Consider the following 27,142-nt stretch of genomic DNA (forward strand, 5'->3'; position numbering starts at 1 on the left):
CAGCAAAGAACAGCTAACAGTGGCAAACTTTTTTTGACTTAAATTAAATGCTTTTGGCCAGTTCCAAAAGCAGGAAAAATTGGCTTTTCTTAGCCAAAAAGCACTTTTGACTATTAATTTACCTTTTTAATCTTACTATTTCTACACGTTATGTTTTCTATGTTATATTAATATCTAATATGAGTTTTACAAATATGTTAAAAGCATTAATTAAAAATAAAAAATAATTTTTAAAATAATACAATTGTTTCAATATTTAATTACAAATATTTAATTATTATATTTAAATATTTAAATATAGTTTATATATTCTAATTAAATTTAATAAATAATTAATATTAATTACTTAAAAATATTTAAAATTAATATTATATATTAAAATATTAACAATAAGTTATAATAAATTATTTTTTATATTTTTGCTAAAATATCATAATATTAACTAATTTAAATAGTATTTAAATATATATTTGTTACTTTATAATATCATGTCTAAAATGGACATTTTACTTCTTAAAAGTATTTTTTGACAACAATACCAAACACTTAAATTTTTCAAAAGCACTTCTCAAAAGTATTTTTCCATAGCACTTCTCAAAAGCAATTTTCAAAAGCATTGCCAAACTGACCCTACATATCTATCATAGCTTTTATCTGAAATCTACGCGTAAAAATAAACAAATTCGTATGTTGAATAAAGTATACTCAATGGTGCTAACACAATTCGAATTAAATTATAAATATAATAAAATCAAATATACAACTATTTAGTAAAATTATTCATAATAACAACAACGATTTTAAGAATAACATTATTGATACATATACATTTGGAAATTATTTAACCATTAATGGCTTCATACCATTCATCATTAAATCATATATTTGTCAACATTTTGCTTGCTTTCATGTAACTTAGTTTCGATGCACTCTTAAGGCATTTACATTTATTTTATCATATCCTAATCATGTTGTATATTAACATTAATATCTCATTTAAGTTACATATATGATCAACATGTGATTTTTACATTTTAATCTATATTAACCAAATCTGATATAAGAACGGATATATAGATTAGTGCAACATCATATCGAAGTGCTAATTGGGTATAAATGCACTGATTCCACCAATCACACTAGAATACGCTTGTAGCCCCAAGGTATTTGAGATGGTGATACGTTCTCGACCCTAGGATATTAGAGAATTATCACAATATATACACGCATAGCACTGAGTCTCACACCTATCAATACAAACCCAATAGCATACCACTTATACATGTAATTCTATCTGACAATGTTAATAAAGTAATATTTCGTAATTAAGTATTGTATATCATCAAGTAAACATATACAATTACAATCAATCCAATAAATTATCATAATTCACATATTTAGGTATTGTATAAAACCGTCGAAGAATAACTTCGCTGGCAACCCCTGACCCTCAACAGTCCTCTTTTAGCAAAAAGGCTCTTTGAAAACATGAAAAGCCTCCATGGCGGCCACCTGTTTAACAGTTGAGCAATCAAACACCACCCCCACTAAACTGCCTTTCTCATTCCATTCGTCGGCCAATTTTCGAGCTTGAGGAGGACCCTTTTTTTGGGAATAATAATGCTTGGCCTCGGATAGGCTTTTCGCTTCCACAGTTTGACAGTAGAGGCTTTCTAAGTGGCGTCAACTTTGCGCTTGGCTCATTTTTGAACTATGTCAGTCGCTCAAGCTCGAAGACTAGTCCATTCGCTATACGGATAACAACATTGTCTTTGTGAGTCCATGTTGGCTCCTGTTTTGTATGATGTATACGAGGATTCACATTGTTTCAGGTTTGCAGTGACAATTCCATAAATAGGAAAGCAACGTGGATTGATAAAGATTCATTCCAACAAAGTGATTGATAGTTGCTAGCTATTACATGGGCTTAAACCCTCTCTTCTGCTCCCTCCCAATGTTCAATGATGGAGGCTTTTAATTCGAGTGTCGAATCTTTATGAATTAGGGCTTTAAGTTGATTGGCTATTAGAGCCTTATTTTGTTGTGATCAGAGCTTTAGCTCTAGTTTATTATACCAAACCTGTTACAAATTTGTCTGACTTCAAATTAAGTACAAACAATAAAATTTGAAATCAAATTATTTCTAACCAACTTACCTTAAAACTATCCCAAGTTCTAAACACATCCAATCCACCTCGTCCAGTCGTCCTTGAAAACGCCAGACACACGAAACGCAATCCAAGCCTTAGAATGCCCAAATTGTTTCAAAATGCCCAAACCAACAATAAAAACTTCTTTGGATTCTGATTTTTCTCAGCACCTTCTTGGATCCAAGTCTTAACTGAACCCCTCCAAAATCCCTCATGTTTCGTAGATTCTGCACCTCTCTCTTTCATGGCAAACAGCTCCCACTTCCCCTCCCCTTCCCCCTAAAACCCACTTTTTCAACACCCCGAACTCTTCCCAAAGGACTCTTTTTCACTTCTGCCATCAAAATGGCTGATACCCAGAAGTTTCGTTCTTTTCCCTCCCTTGAAAAAGCCTCAAAACCAGAGTTACTTCGTGCTTTGGAGTCTTCTTTAGGAATATCTTTCAGCTCTAACTCTATTTGCCCCTCCCCAAATCCTTTAATCATTGTTATAAGTGGTCCGAGTGGGGTAGGCAAAGATGCAGTCATCAAAAGATTGAGAGAAGTTAGGGAGAATCTTCATTTTGTTGTTACTGCTACAAGCAGAGGAATGAGACCTGGTGAAGTTAATGGTAAGGATTACTTTTTTGTGTCAAAGGATGAGTTTTTATCAATGGTTGAAAAAGATGAGCTTTTGGAGTATGCTTTAGTTTACGGTGATTATAAAGGAATACCCAAGAAGCAAATAAGGGATTTTATGGCAAAAGGGTGTGATATTGTGTTGAGAGTGGACATTCAAGGAGCTGAAACATTGAGGAAGGTTCTTGGGGATTCTGGGGTGTTCATTTTTCTGGTGGCTGAGAGTGAGCTTGCTCTTGTTGAGAGGCTGATCGACAGGAAGACTGAGAGTGAGGAGGAATTGCTTGTTAGGATTGCTACTGCTAGAGAAGAGGTGAAGCGTGTTAAGAGATTTGATTATGTTGTTGTTAATGCTAAAGGGAAGCTTGAGGAGGCTGTAGATTTGGTGGGGTCTATCATTGATGCTGAGAAGGCTAAGGTTAGGCAAAGGGAGCCAATCATTTGAGGTTTTTCTTGTGAAGGGTTCTCGGTTTGGTATTTTTGAGGTAGTTTTTTATTTGTTTGTCTAACTTTGTGTTACTGGGAATTTGTTAATTTGAATAAAGACTAGTTACTTGTTTCATGATGATACTAGATTAGGGATTATTTCTGTTTTTTAAAGTGCATGATGCTGAGATAGATATTGTTGGGTGCAGGATAACTATGCATTTAAGCAGGTACTGTGAAGAATTGCACTTTTGGCTAGAGTTTTCTTTATTCATTGTTACATCTAGACGATTTTAGAGGAAACAGCCTAAAACTTTTAGTGTTCGTGTTCTGCTTAACATGTCTTTTGAAGCCTTGTCATCTTTAGTTCCATCGTTTATTCCAGGGGGATACCTGGTCATCCATGTACTTTTTGTTATATTCTCATGTGTCATAACCATGTTTAAGATATTATATATTTATATATCTTTTTCTATGACAGTAATTCGTTTTATATAATTTTTTATGTTTGCTTATTTGTGTCATGTTGGTGCTGTTTTTTCATGTCGTATTTTTGCTATTTTTCTAGTGTGTAATCTTGTCACGTCCAAAGTTGCACTCTCTAGAGTGCACAATTTTGTGGTCACTAGCTTGTTTTATCTGGACTTTTAAGCGTTTATTCTGAAAATTTCAATTCTTATGTTGTTAATTAGCTGATAGAATGATACTAGATCTATTGTGTCGGAGTTATATCTGGCTATCTTCTTCTGGATTAAGATCTTTGTAGCCAACTTGATATTAAAAAGTTCAAATTCAAGTTGTTGTTATAAGGTTTTTTCTGAGGTGAATTTCTTGTTGGAGTTGAATTGCTGTTTATGTTACCTGGACTCATGGGTATGTGTCTAATATGGTCGTGCTCAAGTTTTTCTATGTTTTCTGTCTGTGGAGGATCATACTCTAATATATACCCAAATACATGTAGGACACAAGTCTGGGATATGAGTCCAGATTAAAAAACTACTTTCAATAATCTAGTAATTATCAATTGCTTTTCCTTTAGCCATCTTTTCACATTTAACTGCATGATTGAATTTTTGCTATGCATTCACTGAATGTGTTGTTCCTGACTCAATGTTTTCCTTCAACTCAATAAAGTATATCAGTTTAATCATGTGTTAACGCATACAACTTTCTAAAGGTTGCACACTTTCGAAAGAATGGTATAGGTGGTTGAATTAGGTGATTCAAGTCAATAAAATTTAACATTACTCTGAATTCTGCAGTTGAGTGTTATGGCACCGTTTTGAACTTAGCCCTTTCCTCGTCACCTGACAAGAATGCTGAATGACACAATTGAACACAGTCCACAGCCTGATTTCCCTTTTCCTGATTGTGCTGTTAGATGGTACTGGTTTTCTTTTTCTCTATATGAATTGCTTGCTTTGGTCTTCTTTTAACGTTTTGTTTTCATTTGGAGCTGCATTTGAAGTGATTGTATCAACGATGCACTTCTCATTTCCCTCTTGCACTCTGTTAAGTAACAAATCACTCATGTTGTTGGTTGATTTCATGAGTTTTTCCATATTCTCAAATGATCACTCATCATTGTTTGGACTTTGAGGCATCAATGATATCAAGACAGGTTATTTTGAGTCATTAACTTTGTATTTTGTGGATTCTCACCCAAATCTAAACCTACATTACTCAAACTCGGTATGGTTAGAAATTTTTTAAAGGTTTTCATGTATTCAGGATCCTTGGAGGTCATATCCTTGTATCCATACGTCTGATATAAGTATCAGATACATGTACTTAAGAAAAAAAAAACCAAAGCAGCATAGGTGGGAAACTAAGATTCTGTAAAGTTTCTTACTTTGATCCTGTCTCTTTGCTGTTTGTCTCTCTCTTAAAAGGGATGTATATTGGATTATTAGTAACTCGCTCTTTTTCTCTGGTTTCTCATAAATCTCAATTGGGTAATAATTTAACTTTAAATATTCTATATACAAGAGACACATATGTTAATGCTTAAAGTTTTCTTTTTCACCATCAGGTTTTCCTAAACATTACCAGTGGAAACAAGAAATTGGGTTCGATAATTCTAATTGAAGTGGTAAAGGGATTTATAAGTGAACCACAAGACGTTACCTTAAAAAAGAAAAATTAAAAATTAGTTTTTTTTTTCAAGATTTATATTGATGTACTGTTACACTAACAATGAATAATGTGATGTCATTTGTCAAAAATTTTTATCGACTGAAACTATCAATCTATAAGTTTATACATTATAATGTATCAAATACAAATGATGTGCTATTTATGGACAGTTAGTGGACCAAACACAAATTGATATACAAAATAGAAGAAACACACGATAAAATAAAATCTAGCCAACAACTTCCCTGGAAATATGACGGAAACACAAGAGAGAAAGTACCATATTTGAGCCGCAGAGAAGTTATGAGAATAGAGAAAGCAATGCAGAGTATGTCTCTTCAACAATGGTGGTTGGAGAACAAGAAAATAAACTAACATTCTTTGCTCCCGTGCTTTCAATCATTGAGAAAGTCAACTGTAGTTCCATTTCTAATGCTGGAGAAATAACAGCAGTGAGTTAGATGATAAATCACAAGTTGGAAGATGGAATCATACAACTCAGACATGGAGAAACAATATGCTGTTCGCATTCTGCTTAAAATATCCTTTAAAGCCTTGTTATATAGATTTTTTTTCATGTTTATTTATTCACATTATGTTCGTGTTATTTTTTCGTATTGTGTCGTGTAGCCGTATTGCTCTATCTCTAGAGTGCACATGTGGTTACCAGCTTGTTTTATCTTAGACAAAGTGAACTTTTAAGTGTTTATGCTAAAATTTTCACTTGTTAACTAGTTGATAGAATGATACTTGATCTTTTATTGTTTTATATTTTCCATCTTTTATTCTCTCTCTATAAGCACCATACATCTATTACAGCCAATCTCTTTTATATAATTACTGCTACGCTGGTTTAATAAAGATACAAATTATTCACCACAAGTTGTTTACATTTGTAGCTGCTGATTTAATTATGAATTAATAAAAAAAAACCAGAATGATTCTTGTTTTCTTGTAAAAAAGTAAACACCCATCTGTCATCGTGCTATTGGATTAAACAAAGAACAAACAAATAGCCGGGCACAAGGGACTTTAGAGAAATCATTGGCCCTAATAAACAGCTTTGGAATTTTGAGTAATGTATATACATCGGTGTCAGCTCCATGGCCACTAGATCCAAGATTTTGAAGATTAAACCAAGGGAAGTTGGATATGTGCATAAGTTGACACAGATTCCATCCTTATCAGTGGTCCCAAAAGTGCAAATGCATGCCAACGTTGTCATCCCCTCTTTTATCAACCACCACAACAGACTTTGATCCTCCAAGCTTTGAGAGTTGATGATGATTGGACTTTGAAACAGATTGCAAAACATATATAATTTTTTAATTAATTCGGTGCTTAATTAAGAATTTCAAGCTGGTTTATACAGTAATTTCATTGCTGTTTCTTGTTCTAAAATTTGCAACAAGTGCATGTGACAAGAATCACTGTCGTAAATGAGCATTGGAATCATCATATTTTAAGCTCTCAAATGGCAATTAAAAAAATGAAAAAAAGTTGAGTCTATCAGGTATATCCGTGGAAGTTGAGGTTGAGAATTGATAGAAAAAGGCAGAGAGAGAAAATACCTTATCTGAAAGTTTTCGTTTTCGAGTGTAGTCCAAGGCAGCATTTGCTTCTCTGGTGGCATTAAAGAGACCAAAAACTAATTTTCCTCCACTCATAAACACCACCCCTATCTGCTTTGCAAAAGCCAACAATTCCTTTTCTCTCTATTAACCTCTTTATTATTATTATTATTTGCACCATAAAATAATCATTCTTGGTCTTTCACTATACATCTACAGACAATCCCACACCAGCAAGACATAGTTTCCGGTTCCGGTCAGACCCATTTCAGGCCATATCCTAGGTTTGTTCCCTGTGAATCTCATTGTCAAGTCATTTTATTCTTTTATTAGTGTTTTTCATTGGGGTTCACTATTCACAAAGTAACAAGGGTTTTTAGGCTTTGACGGCTTAAATACTTGTGCTTCACGTTACGGTAATAAGTGCCATCAATTCATCCTAATAACATCTATTAAAATTTCCAACTTCATAAATGATATGAAACTGAGGTCAGGTCGATATTTATAGAGAAATAAAAGTGATACTTACAGATCATCTATTAAATGAGATTGTTGGTGAAATTCAAATCTTGATTCTTATTGGAATACTAATGAGTATTCAACTAACTAAACTGATCCTATTGGAAACAATATGCCATTACTGTTATAGATGAAAATCTTAAACATGTTCTTGATCAATTAGTGTGTTTTTTTATTTCTCAATGTTAGAATTGAGTGACCTGAATACTTATTAAAATAAAATATAAGAGTAAAATAAAATAAAAGTAAAATTCATATAGAATTATACTTATTTTATTTTATTTTAGAATAAGGTTTTATAACATTATTACACTTAAGGTGTTTCAAGCTTACTACTCTCCGATTAAAATATGGTTTTACAATGTTATAAATAGAGAGATTCAATTTTACACTCCTCCTTTGCCATACATCATCATTGTCGATTTTACACTCGCAGTGACGTGAAAGGGGAAATGGCACAGATTCTGGCACCTTCAACTCAATGGCAGATGAGAGTACCAAAGAGCTCGACCTTTGGAAGCCCCATTGCAACAAAGATGTGGAGTTCTTTGTTATTGAAACAGAACATGAAAGGAGCAGCCAAAAGTGCTGGCAAATTCAGAGTGCTTGCCTTGCACTCTGAGAACAGCACTGTCAACAGGACAGAAAAGCTACTAAACATGGACATCACTCCATACACTGACAAAATCATTGCTGAATATATTTGGTAAATCATCATCAACCCTTACACATACATCACTGTTTCAAACATCACCTTTATTTTTTCTCTCATTTGTTTTGTCCCAATAGTAAAGTAATTAACCCAATCGTTTCATGCAACCACCTACTGAAACAGGATAGGAGGCACTGGAATCGACATGCGGAGCAAGTCAAGGGTAAGATAAAAGTACCATGACTAGAATTTGTGTAATTTTCAATGTATATATTGTTTTTTTTTCCTTATGTTTATTTCCTATGATTTGCAGACAATTTCAAAGCCTGTTGAACATCCCTCCGAACTTCCTAAGTGGAACTATGATGGATCAAGCACTGGACAAGCACCTGGTGAAGATAGTGAAGTTATTCTATAGTAAGACCTCTAAAAGGAAAGATTAGAATTTTGTTTTTTTTTTATCATCAAAATAACCATTTTGATTGAAAAAATTCATCCAGCCCTCAAGCAATTTTTAAGGACCCTTTCAGGGGAGGTAACAATATTTTGGTGAGTATTGTATTATCTAAAATATTCTAATTAATTCATTGTTTCAATTAATAGTGTGGATGATATTTTCTCTTGTTTTTTACAAAGGTGATCTGTGATGCATACACACCGGCTGGCGAGCCGATCCCCACGAACAAGCGTCACAAAGCTGCTCAGATTTTCAGTAACAAGAAGGTGGTTGATGAAGTCCCATGGTATGGATTCAATCATCTCGTTCTTCCGTTTAAATTTGGATTAATTTCAGAACTAATTTTAATATCCTTATTGCTGCAAAGATTCTTTTAAAGTGTCTTAAAAATGCTGTGTTTAGGTTTGGGATTGAGCAAGAGTACACTTTGCTTCAACAAAACGTGAAATGGCCTTTGGGTTGGCCTGTTGGAGGCTACCCTGGTCCTCAGGTAATATTATTGTATGCATTCATGATATAAATAATATAGTTTCACATGCGCTTATAAATGAAGCTATGTGGTTCTTTTATTGCATAATTCAGGGTCCTTATTACTGTGGAGCTGGAGCCGACAAGTCGTTCGGGCGTGACATCTCCGATGCTCATTACAAGGCTTGCTTATACGCTGGTATTAACATCAGTGGCACCAATGGGGAGGTCATGCCAGGCCAGGTCTGTTGTTGCTTTCATGCTTGCTTTGCTTGTATATTTATCAGATATCGCCATTTGATATTGTAAATTACCATGCAGTGGGAGTATCAAGTTGGTCCAAGTGTTGGCATTGAAGCTGGAGACCATATCTGGTGTTCCAGATACATTCTTGAGGTATTTATTCTCTATATATGATTTGGCTATACTTTTATGGTGGTTTATGCAATGAATTGTGGCTTTAATTTTCAGAACCTGTACATCCATAATAGTACATTTTGCTTATTGCATAAACTGCAAGACCCTTTTCTTCAACATGAAAGGACTGTGTGTTAGGCGAACTTAACTTGATTGTTAGTGCAGTGTGTTGGCTTTGCCATTGATTACCATACATAGATCAAGTATAGGGGTACAAATATGAATGAACACATTAGTATCCCATGCTCACCTCCGAGTCCGGCTAACGTAGTGTTTTTACAAATGTTTTCCTCTATTCCTACAGAGAATCACTGAACAAGCTGGCGTTGTTCTCTCCCTTGATCCTAAGCCAATAGAGGTAACCGAACATCCTGAGCAGCTCGGTTCTTACTAGTTAGTCCCGTATTAGAGGGTTTCTCAATTCTCATTTCATGTTTTCCAGGGTGACTGGAATGGTGCTGGATGCTGTTGAATATTGGCAATATCCCACATTAGGAAAAGATAGAAATGGAGGGGGTTTGGTTTGTTATATATAGAACCCCTCCCCCTTTGGTTGTATCATCCCAAAATCTTCTCCTTTGTAATATTTCTAGAGGAAATATTAATTTGGTAGTGTCCGAGGACGTAAGCTAAATTGGCCGAACCTCGTTAAAACTCTGGTATTTTATTTCTTATTTGTTTGCTTTTATTTAATAGCTTTATGTTGGTTATATTTATTTAGTTATTATTGCTATAAATATCTAAGTGAGTTCTGTCTAGTTGTTGGGTTTTAAGCGGGACCATTGTGACCCCTCCAATTTAACTGGGAATTTTCTTAGTATAATTGTTGGCATAATAATTATCTAAATATTTCTGATAATATTGTTATTAATATTATCGTCGCTTTTGCAACAATTGGTATCCGAGCCAAGGTTTTGTAGTATGCTCTGTGTTTGCAGCTTAGTCTGATCTTACACATCAGAAACATTTCCTAAAGCTTGTGGGTATTCTGCATTTGGTGGCTATTAAGTAGAAGCTATGGCAAAAATGACAGAAGAAAAACCATCCATATCAACAACTTCCACTTCGTACATTTTGCCGAGGATTGGAACTGCAAATACGAGATTTGTAGTGGAAATTTTTGATGGAACAGGTCATTTCGGCATGTGGCAAAGTGAGCTTCTAGATGCCCTCTTTCAACAGGGTCTAGATATTGCCATTGAGGAAGAAAAACCAGAAGGGGTTGATGATAAAGAATGGAAGACCATCAACCGATTGGCATGTGGTACAATTCGATCATGTCTTTCCAGAGAGCAGAAGTATACATTCAGTAAAGAGACTTCTGCAAGTAAATTGTGGAAAGCATTGGAGGAGAAATTTCTGAAGAAGAACAGTCAAAATAAGTTACATATGAAGAAAAGACTGTTTCGTTTCAGTTATGTTCCTGGTACCACGATGAACGAGCACATTACCAATTTTAATCAGCTGGTGGCTGATTTGTTGAATTTGGATGTGACTTTTGAAGACGAAGACTTGGCGTTAATGTTGTTGGGATCGCTTCCTGAGGAGTTTGAGTACCTTGAAACTACTCTACTTCATGGAAAATCGGAAGTAACTTTCAATGAAGTAACTGCTGCATTGTATAGCTATGAACTACGCCGAAAGGATAAGTTGAAAGGTTCAGGTGAAGCAGCAGTGGAAGCATTGGTAACAAGAGGTCGTCAGCAAAGTCAGTCTAAGGGGAAGAGAAGAAAGTCCAAAGGTCGAGCTGTTGCCAAAGATGAATGTTCTTTTTGCAAAGAAAAAGGACATTGGAAGAAAGATTGTCCAAAATTGAAGAAAAAAGGGAAGACTCCGCAAGATGCAAATGTTGCAGAATGCAATAGTGAAGCAGAGTCAGACTTTTCTCTTAGTATGACATCTTCAACATTATATGCAGATGAGTGGATCATGGATTCTGGTTGTTCCTATCATATGTGTCCCATTCGGGAATGGTTCTTTGAATTTCAAAAACTAGATGAAGGGGTTGTTTACATGGGTAATGATAACACGTGTAAAATAGCCGGGATAGGTTCAATTAAACTGAGGAGTCATGATGGATCTACTAGAATTTTGCGGGATGTACGATATGTCCCAAAGTTGAAGAAGAATCTCATCTCTTTGGGGTCGTTAGAATCTAAAGGCCTAGTTGTGACAATACGAGATGGAGTTCTTAAAGCAACTTCAGGAGCATTGGTGATGTTGAAAGGCATAAGAAAGAACAATCTGTATTACTACCAAGGTAGTACAGTGGTCGGGACAACAGCAGCAGCAATTACGAGTACCAAGAAGGACGCTGAGGCAACACAGCTGTGGCATATGCGTTTGGGCCATGCTGGTGAAAAATCCTTGCAAACTCTAGCCAAGCAAGGATTATTGAAAGGTACAAAGACTTGCAAACTTGAATTTTGCGAGCATTGTGTTCTGGGAAAACAACGAAGGGTGAAATTTGGCACTGGGATTCACAATACTAAAGGTATTCTGGATTATGTGCATTCTGATGTATGGGGACCGTCCAAGACTCCATCACTTGGAGGAAGACGTTATTTTGTCACCTTTATTGATGATTTTTCCAGACGAGTTTGGGTGTTTCCTATGAAGAACAAAGATGAGGTGCTTGAAGTTTTCCTTAAGTGGAAAACTAAAGTTGAAAATCAGACAGGAAGGAAGATTAAGGTTCTCCGATCAGACAACGGTGGAGAATATAAAAGCGATCCTTTCCTGAAGATATGCCAAGATTGTGGCATAGTAAGGCACTTCACCGTAGGTGGAACACCGCAACACAATGGGGTGGCAGAGCGTATGAATCGAACGCTTGTGGAGAAAGTTCGATGTATGTTATCTAATGCTAGATTAGATAGAAAGTTTTGGACTGAGGCTGTGACGTACGCTCAACATCTCATCAATCATTTGCCATCATCTGCTATAAATGGCAAGACTCCTTTGGAGAAATGGTATGGAAAACCTGCTACTGATTATGACACCTTGCGCATTTTTGGTTCTATTGCATATTATCATGTGAAAGAATCAAAGTTAGATCCAAGAGCAAAGAAGGCTCTATTCATGGGCTTCAATGCTGGTGTTAAGGGATATCGTTTGTGGTGTCTAGAGGCAAAGAAGACGATAATCAGTAGGGATGTTACCTTTCATGAATCTGCCATGGTGAATAAGGTAAATCCAGAAGGAGTGAGTAGTACTTCGCAGCAGGTGGAGTGTACTCCGCAGCAGGTGGAGTTTGAGCAGAGTGTGGTAATTCCAGCAAAAGGTACCACTAGTGATTCTTCATTGGCAGATGCAGAGTCAGATGAGGAAGAGGTTTCTACCCAAGAACCTCAACAGCAATCAGAGCCAATTGCAGTCAGAAGGCAGAGACGAGAAATTCAGAAACCTGCTCGTTTCACTGACATGGTAGCTTATGCACTTCCAGTTGTTGATAATATTCCATCCACTTACACCGAAGCCATTCAGAGTTTAGAGAATTATAGATGGTTAGGTGCAATGGAAGAGGAGATGCAATCTCTAGAGAAAAACAAGATGTGGAAGCTGGCACAACTACCAAAAGGGAAGAAGGCGATTGGTTGCAAAATTTGAAGACTATTGAAGTTTGTGTTATGAGAAGATGTTCGAAGATGTGGAATATCGCCAAGGTGGAGATTTGTTGAATATTGGCAATATCCCACATTAGGAAAAGATAGAAATGGAGGGGGTTTGGTTTGTTATATATAGAACCCCTCCCCCTTTGGTTGTATCATCCCAAAATCTTCTCCTTTGTAATATTTCTAGAGGAAATATTAATTTGGTAGTGTCCGAGGACGTAAGCTAAATTGGCCGAACCTCGTTAAAACTCTGGTATTTTATTTCTTATTTGTTTGCTTTTATTTAATAGCTTTATGTTGGTTATATTTATTTAGTTATTATTGCTATAAATATCTAAGTGAGTTCTGTCTAGTTGTTGGGTTTTAAGCGGGACCATTGTGACCCCTCCAATTTAACTGGGAATTTTCTTAGTATAATTGTTGGCATAATAATTATCTAAATATTTCTGATAATATTGTTATTAATATTATCGTCGCTTCCGCAACAGATGCCACACCAATTACAGTACAAAGAGCATGAGGGAAGAGGGAGGCTTTGAAGTTATAAAGAAAGCCATCTTGAATTTGTCACTTCGCCATAAGGAACATATTAGTGCCTATGGTGAAGGAAACGAGAGAAGACTCACAGGGAAGCATGAGACTGCCAGTATTAACACGTTTTCTTGGGTATGTTTGATGAAGATATATGTACTGGACGCCATGGAATGAATCATTAGATTCTTTTTTCTTTAATTGTTCTTCACGTTTCGTAAATTTCAACTTGCAGGGAGTGGCTAACCGTGGTTGCTCCATCCGTGTCGGGCGTGACACTGAGAAGAATGGAAAAGGTACTACTATCACAATGTCAGGCCCTTCGTAGATATAAGATAAGATTCTCCAAATATATGAAAAAGTTTCTTATTTCAACACTCGTTCATTTGTTAGGTTACTTGGAAGATAGGCGTCCGGCTTCGAACATGGACCCTTATGTTGTAACAGGATTACTTGCAGAAACTACAATCTTGTATGAGCCAACACTTGAAGCTGAAGCACTTGCTGCTCAAAAGGTGTCTTTGAAGGTCTAATTAACACAATCTGCAATATATATATATATATATATGTATCAACTCAATAAGTAAGCAATTAGGTTGAGGCAGCTCATTCACGAGGATGGTTTTCATTTTTGCCTTCTTCTTCCTTCTTCCTTTTTTTTTTTTCATTTGTTCTAATTTAGGGAATATCCCTGTAAATAAAGGGTCCTAAAAATGAGTTGCATTGTGATCTTTCCTACCTTGTCTGATGATTCTCAAATCGATTATGTTTTGTGAATCAAAATTACTGGATCTTATAAACTATCTTCACTTAATTGATATTTTTGTTGTTGGTTTGCTACAATCAAGCCAAACTTTATATATATATATATATATAAAGGCAAAGCTTTTGGTGTCACAAAAAATGCAAAGTCCATAATCTCAATTTTTATCTCACATTCGGCATGAGAACTTCAACCTCAAATTTCTAGTCAATCTCAAGCATTTTAAGTCTCAAATTTCTAGCTTATTTCAATTCATTTTTTCTTTATCTTGTAAAAGTTTGATTAACTAAATAAAAACCAAACATGCAATTACTATTTAAATAGATAAATAAATGCTCGCTACCGAAGCATTCAACTTTATTCTTTCTTTGCAATGTTGGACAAGAAAAGTTTATTCCATCCAAAGTAATAGACTATGGCATTCATGCCAACTAATTAATAAATCATCTCACTATTAAATTAGATTAAACATATACAATTTGATTTTCAAATTTATCCTACCCATATAATTGAGTAGATTAATATCTAAACAAACTCAAATTAAGAATCCAAAGAAACATAAGGTAAATAGGCTTTGAGTTTATAGAATATGTGATTTTACATAAAAGTAGTTTTAATTGAAAGTTTTTAAAATTAGATTGATAGTTGAATTAGTTGGATCATCGATCCAATCGATTTATCTGATTTAATTGAATAAATTATTAAAAATAAAAAAAATAAAAAAATTAATTCAATTATCAATTCAATTAAATTTTTATCCGATTTAATTAATTTGTGAGTAAATCCATTATTTTGAATTTACACCCTAATCAAATGCTTTTACCTCCCAACATTTTGATCAAAGCGTAGCCCAAGCTGCATGTCTAATCTAGCAATTACCATGCAACAGGGCATAAATTTTTAAGTATCAATCTTCTTCTCTCTACTATACTCTCTTACACTTCTTCTCTAATGACCTTTTCTTCTCCATTACAAAACACTCATGCAAATGCTAACTCTCCGGCACAACTCTCCAGCCCAATCCACTATCCAACTAAAATAAATACAAGATTGAATATTTGGATTCCTTATACCTCTATTGAGGTAACCTCAGAAAAGGAATAGGAATACAAGCCATTACTTTGCAATGAAGAAGCGTCACTTCCACTTTATATGAAAAAGTGAGTGAAGAACATCCAAGAAATATGATTAAATAAATTTCATGATTGGAAAAAAAGAACCCAGTCCTTGCTTTTATATATATATAACTGATCCCTGTCTCAATTCCTTGTGAATTAATTTATCTTTTATTGTTTCTCTTTAGCTCAAAAAAGATTAAAACTATGGGTTCTGGTGGATCAAAATCAACTGCATTAATGCTGTTGTTTCTCAATCTTGGATTGTATATCATTGTTACAATAATAGCTGGTTGGGCAGTAAATCATGCAATTGAAAGAACCCATGAAACAGGTCAATTTCAACTGCTTTGTTTGTGTCAAATTCACAAAATAATTGTTTTTGTAAAATTGTATTTGGAATTTTGCAGCATCTGTGTTATCAATCCCGGCTCGTATATTTCCGATATACTTTCCGATGGGAAACATGGCAACCGGTCTCTTTGTGATTTTCTCCCTCATTGCGGGTGTTGTGGGGGTCGGCACCTCAGTTACCGGTGTCACCAATGTTCTTCAATGGGATGCCCCTAATTTAGGTGCCGCCGCTGCTTCCTCCCTTCTCACTTGGACCCTCACTATGCTTGCCATGGGGTTAGTTTTTACTTCATTGATACATATTTATATATATCATTAAAAAAAATTAATAAATTCAAAATGGTACGTGAAAATACACCAATATCTTGGTATTAAAGTAAAATTGTTGATGACTTTTATATATATTTTTTGATAGTTTTGAACTTTTTATACGTATTTAGAACCTTATGTATGGGGCTGATTTTGTAGGTTTGCATGTAAAGAGATCTACATTGGCTGGACAGATGCCAATTTGGTAAATCTCTTAATTATTAAACTGATATTTAAAAGTAAATTTTATTTCATTTAATTTGAATGTATTATTTATACTGGCGGTGGCGGATAATGCAGCGGACATTGGAAGTGATAACTATAGTTGCGAGCGCAACGCAGTTGATATGCACGGGTGCAATCCATGCTGGTGCTGAAGAATTTACTCCAACAACCCTTGCTGCCGGAACAGTTTGACTTGGAATTGCATATTATCCCATGAACTGATGGACATTCTTTCTATCTTTCATCATTGTCTTTTGTAGGAATGTATACATTTGTTATGGCCTTTAAATTTTATTTATAATAAAAAAAGAGATTTGTTAAATAAAAAGTTTAGTCTTGGATAATGGATACAATGTTAACCGGTTTTCAATTTCATAATATAACATTTTATTTTTATATATATTATAGGTTAATTTTTTATTTTATTTTTGCAAAATATCAAAACTTTTTTTTATATTTCATGGATTTTATGACTATTTTGATATGGATATTGTTGCCAATATAGAAGGGTGTGAGTTCGATTGTCCTAAAATATATTATTTTCATATTATATAAAAAAGAATAAATATAATCAGAATCTATAATAAAATTATTCAAAAAAATTCAATACATAGTTCTTTTAAAAATTAAAAAATATGTAAATCAATTTAATGATAAAATTATACGTAGAACTTCAAAAATTTATAATTTAAAATTATTCCCCGTTTTTTTACTTCACCCCTTAAGGAAATGTTTAATTAATTTTATCATTATTGAATTATCAAATATTATGTAAAATAAATAATTATTATTTTTAAATGTGATTTCGTGATATACTTTGAATGAAAATAACGTATACTCATAATTGTTTCATATAGTTTTTTTTTTCAATTTCACATATTATATGATTTTAGCATTCATGGTTTGCAGCATATGTTTTTTAAACTAATGAAATATTTAAAATTATAATATTGTTAAAACTTTTGTTAAATATTATTTAAATTTTATAATGAATATTATAGGTAAATAATTATTTTAATTTACATTTTATAATAATTAATTTTTTATTTTTTCAACTAAATTATATCTTATAGCTTATAATATACATTGCAAAAAAATTATTTAATTTTTATTTAAATAATAATTTTATAAAACACAAAATGCAAAACTAATATAAGAACTAAATTACTTACGAGGACATCCTAAATATTTATTTCTATAATAATATTGATATCAGTTTAAACCGAACTCAAATCGGACCCGATTTGACCCGTTTGGTAAACCACTTCCGGGCATGTAAACATATCCATTGTCGTTAGGGAAAAAAGATAGAAGAAGCTAGGGCTAGAACCCTCATATCTAGAACAATGGTGGGATTGGTGACTGATGATAAGGATCCAAATTCCGGTTATATTAGCTAAATTACCCGCCAACCCATCAACAAATTGAAAAGGAATATAAGCCTTTCTATTTTCTTCTCCCCCACCAAAACCCCCCAATGAACTGCACTCACAGTCCAATTCCAACGGTTAAATCCCCTTTCCATTTCGTGTTGAGCCCTAATTTCAAATCTCTAATCCACCCAACTGCTACCCGGATTTTAAATTTCCCTCCAAAACATCCCAACTGTTTACCCCTTCTTTCATATTGCAGTAAATCCCCCAATTTTCGTTTTATTTCAAAGAAAAGGAATTTCGAAGTCAAAGCATCAACCGGAAGTAACAATGGTGAAGCAGGGAACTGGGTACGCTGGTTGCCCACTGGAGGTTTAGCAGCTGATAAAGTTTTGAGATTGATTTCAACTGCTACTTCAAGTCCCATTTGCCAGTTCATTTCTTCACCTACCACTTTTTTGCAGTCAGTGGACCCTAGAATCAAGTTGGTAAAGATTTACAATTTCAATCTTTTATGATTGTAAAATATGATGAAATTGGCCAAATTAAGTTCTTTGAATAGTTGGCTACTTGGTAATCTTGATTTCTTTTTTTGGGGGGACAGTTTTTATGGTTTAAGTTGCTTGATTAGATTAGTTTCATTATGGTGTGTCATAAATAAGTTATTTGGCTTTTTTTTTTCTTTTTTCTTAATGGGTTTTCCTCATCGCAATTTGGTAAACGTCCAGATGAAGTTATAAAACATTGTAAGTTCAGGAATTCACCTAAATATTTAGCTGAATGTTATAGCATTGTGAGTTGCCCTCAGGTTTTCTTTCTCTATGACTTATGCCTTAATCGTGCATGCTATTGGGAGAATATAGAGAGAATATGTGTGAACTTTGTTGTGAGACTGTTTCCCAGTATCTTAGATACTAATCTTGATAATGCAGGTATGGCTATTGGCGTTAGTTGTTTTACCAGCACGTGCCCAAATAGCACTTCGTTTTGGATTGGTAGCGTACATTGCTCTTTTGTCAATGTTGTTTCTCCCAAAAAATGTGTGGATGGTAAGGTTTTAAAGTTGTTAGCTGCTAGAGTGAAGTATGTTTTGATAAATTATTCAGTTTCTTAATGCAACTTTCATGTTATTCCTTTGAACTTTTTCCTTAATGAACTTGATCAAGTTCAGCTTTTTCCTTAATCTAGTTTTGTAGTTAGTGATTATTTCTTTATGCCAAACGTTGGTATAGTTTATAATTACTTGTCAAAGGTTCTGTCATCTGCTGTCCAAGCATTATGCTTTTGTTTAAAGACATCCTTTAAACTGTGACGGCTGTTGGTTGCTTACTCTGTTGCATTGTTGTTCTGTGCGCCTTAGACTGTGTTCCAATCTTTCACATTTCATTTCAAGTTTAACTTGCATAGTACTAGGAAATATTATGCCCGTACTAGTTGCATATGGTAAAATTTACCGATTAAATAATCTTTTTTAATTCTGGCATACTGAGTCCAGCAATTCTTGTAGGATCAATTGGGAAGGGTGTCACTACTTTGTGGAATTTTATTCGTATTGTCAGGGCTTGGTACTGATGGTGTACCACAACTTCTTCAGTCAAGAACCCCACCATCTTCACTGACAGGGTTGCCTGATCTTCCAAAATCATTAAGTGGCTATTCATATTTAATCATGAAGCTAGGACCATTACAGTTTACAAGGAAGGGATTGTCTGTTGCTAGCACAGCATCATGTTTAACCTTCATTGTATGTTGCTTGCTTCATAAGTAAAAAAAAAAAAATTGACATAACATTACTTTCAAAAACCTTCTACCACTTAAATAGGCAATTCTATAACTACTCAAATATGTATATGTCTTGCATAGTAGCTCAGACATATTGTGTTTGAGAAACAAATACTCTTTATTATTCTCAGTTAGGTCTTTATTTTTTTGAAAGATCTTTCAAAGTGCAAGCCTTTGCTTAGCGACCACAACCCCAGAACAACTTGCATTTGCTTTGCGGTGGTTTATGCTTCCTTTGAGATATATTGGTGTCCCAGTGGCTGAAATTGTTCTTACACTCATGCTTTCATTGAGGTTTATCAATTTAGTGTTTGATGAGGTAAGAGAGATCATGTTGGTATTTCTTCATTCTATTTAGTATGAAAATTTTCTTGTTTCATGTTTGTGTTTGTTAATGCAGGATTAATCCTGCCAAACTTCATGTGTAAACAGGTTCGTAATGTTGCATTGGGGATTGTATCTCGTAGGATAAATTGGCAACACTTGACAATGAAAGAAACGATTGATAGTAAGAATATACACTAGACATGGAGCTCTCTTTCTATCTCTATCTCTTCATTGATTGTGTGTGTAGAGAAAAGATGGTTGTGGGGGTGGGGCTGGGGGTGGGGGTGGGAGAGTAGGTTTGTTATGGTTTTCAGCAGTACAAACTGAAGTTAATGGGCCATGATAAAGTTTAGGAAAAAAAAAATCATCATAATGGCTAGCTTTCATAAATAAATTACAGATTGGACATATCTCCATTTTAAATACTTAGTAATACAATGACAGTCTAGAACTACATATCTGACCTCTGCAGGAATGGTTAAATCATTATCATATTATAGTAATGAAAATCTTTAGTGAAAACTTGCTGCTTCTTTATCTGTTTTTCCGGCTCTTCGTTTTTTCTTGACATACTAGTGTTCCCATGCATGGCTAGATATACATATGAGAATATGACCCTTCAAGTACATGGACTAATTTGCAAAAAATTTTAGATACTTATGTCACGTAATCACATTGACACCCAAGGATCGAGTAACATAGGCTTTTTTACTTGTAGAGGAAAAATAGAATAAAAAACAATGAAAATTTTAGGATCATTAATGGAAAATTATATGATTCTTTTTAGGTGAAACAATCAGATTTAGGCATCAAACCCATAAGTTAAAAAACATGAAATTATGGTTTTCAACAGTTTTAACTCTTTAAATAGGTAATTCTATGAATATATCCTTTATAAGTTATAACTTATTTGTTTTCAAATTACTTTTCAATATTTATCTGCTTTTAAGATTTTAAAACTTCACGTACAACATGTAATCTAGCAAAAACTTTTTGACTATAGAGTTTTTATTTCTTTTCCCTAGAAGTTATTTTCTATCATATTGTGTGATTGACAACTACATTAGACAAAGGGGCTTTGTTTCTGCCTTATCCGCTTCTGATTTCATGTATTCCTCACCTATTGTTTCTTTGGGCTTTGATTCCAGTTTTTGCTTCCTACATTCAGCGGATCTTCAAAAACATTTTTAAGCATGCAGAGCAAATCTCTCAGGTTCATATTCAGGCTTAGCTCTTTTCAATGCTATTTCTCTTTGCAATTCCTATCACCAGTTTTTTATTGGGCCAAAAGGAAAAACTAACATTTCACACATTCAGTCATTTTTCTCGTGCCTTTGATGGATTCATGATCGATCTTCCAAATGTATAAAGTTAAACATAAATGTTTGGGACATGTACCCATATTGAACACTCACCCTCGAACCTCAGTAATATGGCTTCCAATAAAGGTTTGTGCATGCAATATCTGAGCAATTGAATTGGTTTTTGACAGGCAATGATAGTTAGGGGATTCAGGGGTGACAGTAATGCTCATAAGCTTTACTTCTTATCAGACTCATCAATTGGGATGGCAGATTTAATTGCTGTGGTATGTTTGATTGGTGTTACGAGTGCTGCCCTATTGTCCGAGAATTTACTTGTCTGATAAGTAATTGACTGTACCATCTTCATCTCCTCACCTTGGTAATCTTCTCTCTCCAAAGTTGCTGTTGAGTGTCGACCTTTTTTCTTGTCTTTATTCTCATCCACCATCGGTGATGTGTATGATGTAAATGGTTTTGCAGATTAAGAAGAGTTATGCAGTTGATTGAAGTTGTGATACACAATCAATTGGTAGTGATCACAGATACAGATAATGGATGTTAAAAACGGACTCTTCAACAGCCTTTGGGGCTCATTGAATATTCGAAGTATTTGTAAATTGCTATACATTATGGCATATTATTTATGCATAAAGAAAGTAGAGCATTATATTCATTAATGATTTCACACTTAATTATATCAATTTTTCTACTTTAGTATTTAAATTTCGATTAACATATATTTCAAGTCTATATTCTTTTTTGCACATTTAGAATTTAATCTTTTTACTTCTATTTCAATTAATTTAATCTTTGTATTTTTTAAGTTTTAAAATGTAAATTTAATTGTTAATATTTGAAAATTATTCATTTAAATTCAACATCATTTTAAAGTATTTTTGCAATTACCAAATGAGTATTTTTTTTTCTTTTAAAATATATTTATTGGATTTAATTGAACTTAAACTTAGAAGTTTAAAAAATAGAAAAATTAAACTTCTAGAAATAAAAGTAGAGGAATTAAATTTAAGAAGCAAATTTTAACCTTAAATACTTTTTGCCCATTTTAGTACTTTAATTTTGTCCGCCGATTTAGCACTTGAAGTAAACGGGATTGAAGAAACGGGAGGACGTGTGAAGCCAATCAAAACGTGTCACATGGCAAAAAAATAAAAATCAATCTGGATACACTTGATTGAAGGAAGCTTAAATTTTAAACAGAACAGCAGAGAAACAAAGTACATCTGCAATTGGATTGATAAGAAAACATACTCTTACATCTAATTTGAAACATAGAACTAGTCAGTGCCTGCGAATATGTATGATTTGAGTGACAGAGCAAGTTAAAACTACATTAGCAGAACAAGTTGAAAATAATCAGTGACAGATTAACACAGTGACAAACATATTGCAACGCTAAAAAACATGACATGATTTGAGTGAAAATTATCAGAAAGTGAAACCAACTGTAACCTAATCAACAAGAAGGTTTAAGAGTGATGACAACGATGACCGAAACCGACCAAAAAAGTGAGGAAAGTTTGTAGCTGAACATGCTAAAACTCCATCAGTAGCCCCAGTTGGGAGTTATACTTTTCGATAAACAAAGCAACCTGCAGCCCATCTTAAAGATTTAATTAAATGAATCATATTCCAAATCAAGTACTTTTACGTTCCTATCTGTAAAGATTAAACAATAATATACATGAGCAGAAGAGCATCTTTAAGACCACTCTCCTTGGCTGCCTAAAGGTGCAAAAGGCTAAGTGCCATCAAGTCATTCAACCTTTAGCTTGAAGATACAAATTGTGAAACAAGTTACAACTAAACATCACAAACATATAGTTCAATCGACGATTGCTGCAACCAAGAAAAAAGGATAGAGATTCCATCGTATCAGCAGACTAATTGAGGTTAATATATCAATCAACTATGATAAAAGGAACTATTTAAGATCCTAAACCAATATATATTCTCGTCCTACAAATTCAAGTAATTCAATATGATGAAACTAAACCAAATAGATGAACCAACAGAGAAGGCACAGAATAATTACAAATGCAAAAGATGAAAGTTCAAATTCACCTTAATCTTTGTTAGCTATTGACACCATTCATCTATGCTGATTGACTACAGTCGGCGAAACGAGGCTCTCTTCATAGACTTCTTGTTGATCAATATAAGAAAAAGCATCATAAGGAAACATGGGAATCCTGAACATATTCTTCTCGGGATTGTACAGAAGCATATTCACCTCAAAACGCAACAAGATTTCACCACTTTTCGATACAGATAAAGGTGTCAAAAACATTTCATACCCAGGAATCGGTGTGTATGGAATGGTAACCAGCTTGGTCCAAGACTCTCTCTTTCCATATTCTTTCATAACCCAAACCTCAGCATACAATCTCCCATAACTACAAAGCACACATAGACATCCATCCAAGACCCCTAATATCCTTTCACCTGCACCGTTGCCATAGCACGGTTGGGTCACTTCCTTATACGTCTCCTGAGCCAAATCAAGGGAGACAATTGTACACGAAAAATCCCTATAATGTCTACTTAAAACAGCCCAATTCAAAGTCCCATCCACATGTTTCCCAGCTTCACTAAAAGGGACCCCAAACGGGAAATCCTGAATCCTTCTCCAACAATTAGTTCTCATTGAATAAACCCTAACTATACTCTCGTAACCATCTTCAAAGCCCTTACTTTGATAACAAAAAACCCTAACAACCTTATAATCATCAACGGAAGCATCAAAACCAAACCCATAAACAGTATAGCAACCCCTTCTTTTCTTAAACCCTAAATCAGGCAACCTTTTGGAAACCCTTAAAGTCGGGTTTAATAAAAGGACTGTATCTTCTCTAATAGCTATGCAAATCAAGCCATTACATGAGCCCACAATCCAATCATAACGAGAAGCTTTCTTCGATGGGTATTCGATCTCCGAGGTATTAACATTTGGGTCTTCGAATATAGACTTAAGGGAGCATGATTTGATGCTGGATCCGGTTTGGATGCTTGAAGTGTTTATTAAGACTCGCTTTTTGGAGAATTCGGGGTCGTTTTGGGTTCTTTTGAGGTGCTTTTTGATGAAGAAATTGTCAGCTATGAGGGATTTCCAGGGTTTGGAAACGCACCTGAAACGGAGGAGGGATTTAACGGGCAAATTCGAGAGGATTTCAAAAATTATTTCTTGAGGAAACGACGGCGTAGGAAGGCTGCCGTTTCTCGACCGTTTGGGGGATTGAGCAGAATCGTTGCTTTCGTTTTGCGGTGATTCAGGGCGGTTCCGTTTCTGAGTTTGTTCATTAGAAGAGGTCGAGGGCAGCTCTTGACTCGGCGAGCCGAGTCGTTGATTTGGTTGGGTCGGGGTTGGTTCTTGGTTTTGGTTTTCCATTTCCCGGAACTTATTTGTTCGAATCACTGTCACACTAGAGTGGAGCATCTAAGAAAAAAACGAGAAGTGAAAAGTGTGTTCGGTCATTTATATTTATATATATAAAAATATAAATTTAATAGGTTAAAATATGCTTCAAGTCCCTACACCATTCATACATTTAAAATTTAGTCCCTCTACTTTTATTTCTAAGAATTTAAATTATTCATTTTGCAGTTTTCAAAATTCAGATTTAATTGTTAAATACTCTTAAACTTCTTTTTTAAAATTCAGTGACGTAACATTTTAAAAAAAATTATATGTAATTTATGCTCTGAACTTGTTGAAAATGCAGACCACGAAGCGAGGACAATTGGTATTTACTTTGTGATGTTTTATGCTTCTTTTGAGATATGTTGTTCTTACACTCGTGCTTTCTTTTGAGGTTTATCAATTTAGTGTTTGATGAGGTAATAGAGATCATGTTGGTATTTCTGCATTCTATTTAGTAGGAAAATTTTCTTGTTTCATGTTTGTGTTTGTTAATGCAGGATTAATCCTGTCAAACTTCATCTGTAAACAGGTTCGTAATGTTGCATTGGGGATTGTATCTCGTAGGATAAATTGGCAACATTTGACAATGAAGAAAGCGATTGATAGTAAGAATATACACTAGACATCGTTGTATCTCTCTCTGTTCATTGACTGTGTGTGCAGAGAAAAGATGGTTGTGGGGAGGGGGGGTGGAGAGTAGGTTTGTTATGGTTTTCAGCAATACAAACTGAAGTCAATGGGCCATGATAAAGTTTAGGAAAAAGAATTCAGCAAAATGGCTAGCTTTCATAAATAAATTACAGATTGCACATATCTCTATTTTAAATACTTAGGAATTCAATGACAGTCTAGAACTACATATCTGACCTCCGCAAGAATGGTTAAATCATTATCATTTTATAGTGATGAAATTCTTTAGTGAAAACTTGCTGCTTCTTTATCTGTTTTAACGGATCTTCGTTTTTTCTTGACGTACTAGTGTTCCCATGCATATCTAGATATACTTATGAGGATATGACCCTTCAAGTACATGGACTAGTTTGCAAAAAATTATAGATGCTTACGTTAGACACATAATCACATCGACACTCAAGGATCGAGTAACATATGCTTTTTTACTTGTAGAGGAAAAATAGAAGAAAAAACAATGAAAATTTTAGGATCATTAATGGAAAATTATATGATTCTTTTGTGGTGAGACAATCAGGTTTAGGCAACAAACCCAGAAGTTAAAAAACAAGAAATTATGATTTCCAATAGGTTAGCTCATTAAATAGGTAATTCTATGGATATATCCTTTATAAGTTATAACTTATTTATTTTCAAATTATTTTTCAATATTTATCTGCTTTAAAGATTTTAAAACTTTATGTACAACATATATATAATCTAGCAAAAACTTTTTGACTGTAGAGTTTTTAGTTCTTTTCCCTAGAAGTTGTTTTCTATCATATTGTGTGATTGACAACTACATTAGACAAAGGGGCTTTGTTTCTGCCTTATCCGCTTCTGATTTCATGTATTCCTTACCTATTGTCTCTACGGGCTTTTGTTGAACATGGACTGTAAAGCAACAAAGGAGCAACTTGGTGCATTTTGTTTATTTTGTTTATTTTGTTTATTTTTAATATTTGTAATCTTTTGTAATTGAAACAAGTTGGTGTGCAACTTGGTTTCATAATGATAGCTATAATTGAAACAACATAATGATAGCTAATATGCTTTCATCTTTTTAATTATTAATTGGCAAGTTGCCAAATTTAGTGGAAATTGTTAGGTAAACATTCCACTTTTGTAACTCTATATTTTGAAATGAAATGAAAATGGTATTATCATTCGGTTTCAATCAAACATATTTTTTTTCCTTTTGCTTGTTAACCGAGAGCTTATGCTCTTGATGCTTTGTGTTTTTCTGCTTGCTGTTTGAAGAGCTTATGCTCTTAGTGTTTCATTGTTTGGTTGTTGCTGCCATTTTATCCAACAAATGGTAATCAGAGCATCCTATCTTTGAGGACCTTTGTGGTTTTGTTTTAGTTTTCAAAACAAAGTCAGTTTTGCTTCTGCAAAATCAGTTTCAGCAACATGAGCTTTGCACCTCCTCCACCACCAATTTTTGCTGGAGAAAACTACCACATTTGGATAGTTAAAATGAAAACTTACCTCCAAGCACTTGATCTGTGGAGTGCAGTTGAAAATAATGTCGAGCCACTACCATTGAGAGCAAATCCAATCATTGCTCAGATCAAGCAACATGGTGAGGAGCGAGCCAAGAAGCATAAAGCCATGGCCTGCCTACAGAATGGAGTGTCTGATGTAATTTTTACTTGCATCATGGCCTGTGACTCACCCAAACAAGCTTGGGACAAGCTGAAAGAGGAGTTCATGGGATCAGACAAGACAAGGCAGCAACAAGTAATTAACCTTAGAAGGGAGTTTGAAAATTTGAAGATGAAGGAGTCAGAAACTATCAAGCAATATTCTTATAGGATTATGGCTACTGTCAATAATATTAGACTCCTTGGAGAAGATTTCAGTGACAGCAGGGTTGTTGAGAAGGTTATTACCACCTTACCTGAAAGGTTTGAGTAAAAAA

At 34.3% G+C, this 27,142-nt stretch overlaps 5 protein-coding genes across 9 annotated transcripts; 4 read left to right on the top strand and 1 right to left on the bottom strand.

The window, feature by feature from the left end:
- Nucleotides 1-1,728: 1,728 nt before the first annotated feature.
- On the top strand, nt 1,729-4,754 carry LOC107935211 (guanylate kinase 3, chloroplastic). Of its 2 annotated transcripts, none has more exons than XM_016867776.2 (2): nt 1,729-3,252; nt 4,456-4,754. In XM_016867776.2, exon 1 carries the CDS (start codon nt 2,364-2,366, stop codon nt 3,210-3,212), a length of 849 nt encoding a protein of 282 aa, XP_016723265.1. In that variant the 5' UTR covers nt 1,729-2,363; the 3' UTR covers nt 3,213-3,252; nt 4,456-4,754. The 2 variants fall into 2 exon arrangements, with proteins under 2 accessions (XP_016723265.1, XP_016723264.1); XM_016867775.2 differs by lacking the exon at nt 4,456-4,754 and adding an exon at nt 3,403-3,668.
- Nucleotides 4,755-6,826: 2,072 nt separating this feature from the next.
- Nucleotides 6,827-14,372, top strand: LOC107935182 (glutamine synthetase leaf isozyme, chloroplastic). Its single transcript, XM_016867749.2, has 14 exons — nt 6,827-7,184; nt 7,856-8,125; nt 8,255-8,294; nt 8,385-8,488; nt 8,572-8,620; nt 8,708-8,814; nt 8,931-9,018; nt 9,111-9,239; nt 9,318-9,392; nt 9,718-9,771; nt 9,856-9,875; nt 13,516-13,693; nt 13,794-13,854; nt 13,952-14,372. Exons 2-14 carry the CDS (start codon nt 7,872-7,874, stop codon nt 14,089-14,091), a joined length of 1,299 nt encoding a protein of 432 aa, XP_016723238.1. The 5' UTR covers nt 6,827-7,184; nt 7,856-7,871; the 3' UTR covers nt 14,092-14,372.
- Nucleotides 14,373-15,510: 1,138 nt separating this feature from the next.
- Nucleotides 15,511-16,749, top strand: LOC107935196 (membrane protein PM19L). The gene is made up of 4 exons (XM_016867761.2): nt 15,511-15,770; nt 15,847-16,066; nt 16,259-16,304; nt 16,400-16,749. Exons 1-4 carry the CDS (start codon nt 15,644-15,646, stop codon nt 16,514-16,516), a joined length of 510 nt encoding a protein of 169 aa, XP_016723250.1. The 5' UTR covers nt 15,511-15,643; the 3' UTR covers nt 16,517-16,749.
- Nucleotides 16,750-17,548: 799 nt separating this feature from the next.
- Nucleotides 17,549-21,847, top strand: LOC107935175 (protein ABCI12, chloroplastic). 3 transcript variants are annotated; one of them, XM_016867733.2, is made up of 8 exons: nt 17,549-18,185; nt 18,630-18,746; nt 19,205-19,441; nt 19,634-19,798; nt 19,912-19,987; nt 20,955-21,019; nt 21,299-21,489; nt 21,591-21,847. In XM_016867733.2, the coding sequence occupies exons 1-7, from the start codon at nt 17,802-17,804 to the stop codon at nt 21,449-21,451; spliced, it is 1,197 nt and encodes a 398-aa protein (XP_016723222.1). In that variant the 5' UTR covers nt 17,549-17,801; the 3' UTR covers nt 21,452-21,489; nt 21,591-21,847. The 3 variants fall into 3 exon arrangements, 2 of the variants coding, with proteins under 2 accessions (XP_016723222.1, XP_016723223.1); XM_016867734.2 differs by lacking the exon at nt 19,205-19,441 and having other exon boundaries at nt 17,555-18,185; XR_005901371.1 differs by lacking the exon at nt 19,912-19,987 and having other exon boundaries at nt 17,618-18,185.
- Nucleotides 21,848-22,337: 490 nt separating this feature from the next.
- On the bottom strand, nt 22,338-24,576 carry LOC107935215 (F-box/kelch-repeat protein At3g23880). Of its 2 annotated transcripts, none has more exons than XM_016867781.2 (2): nt 23,193-24,576; nt 22,338-22,720 (listed from the first exon to the last, which is right to left on the bottom strand). In XM_016867781.2, exon 1 carries the CDS (start codon nt 24,562-24,564, stop codon nt 23,221-23,223), a length of 1,344 nt encoding a protein of 447 aa, XP_016723270.1. In that variant the 5' UTR covers nt 24,565-24,576; the 3' UTR covers nt 22,338-22,720; nt 23,193-23,220. The 2 variants fall into 2 exon arrangements, with proteins under 2 accessions (XP_016723270.1, XP_016723271.1); XM_016867782.2 differs by having other exon boundaries at nt 22,338-22,967.
- Between the last annotated feature and the right edge of the window lie 2,566 nt (nt 24,577-27,142).

Source organism: Gossypium hirsutum, chromosome A09, assembly GCF_007990345.1.
Source record: "Gossypium hirsutum isolate 1008001.06 chromosome A09, Gossypium_hirsutum_v2.1, whole genome shotgun sequence".
Lineage (NCBI taxonomy): Eukaryota > Viridiplantae > Streptophyta > Magnoliopsida > Malvales > Malvaceae > Gossypium > Gossypium hirsutum.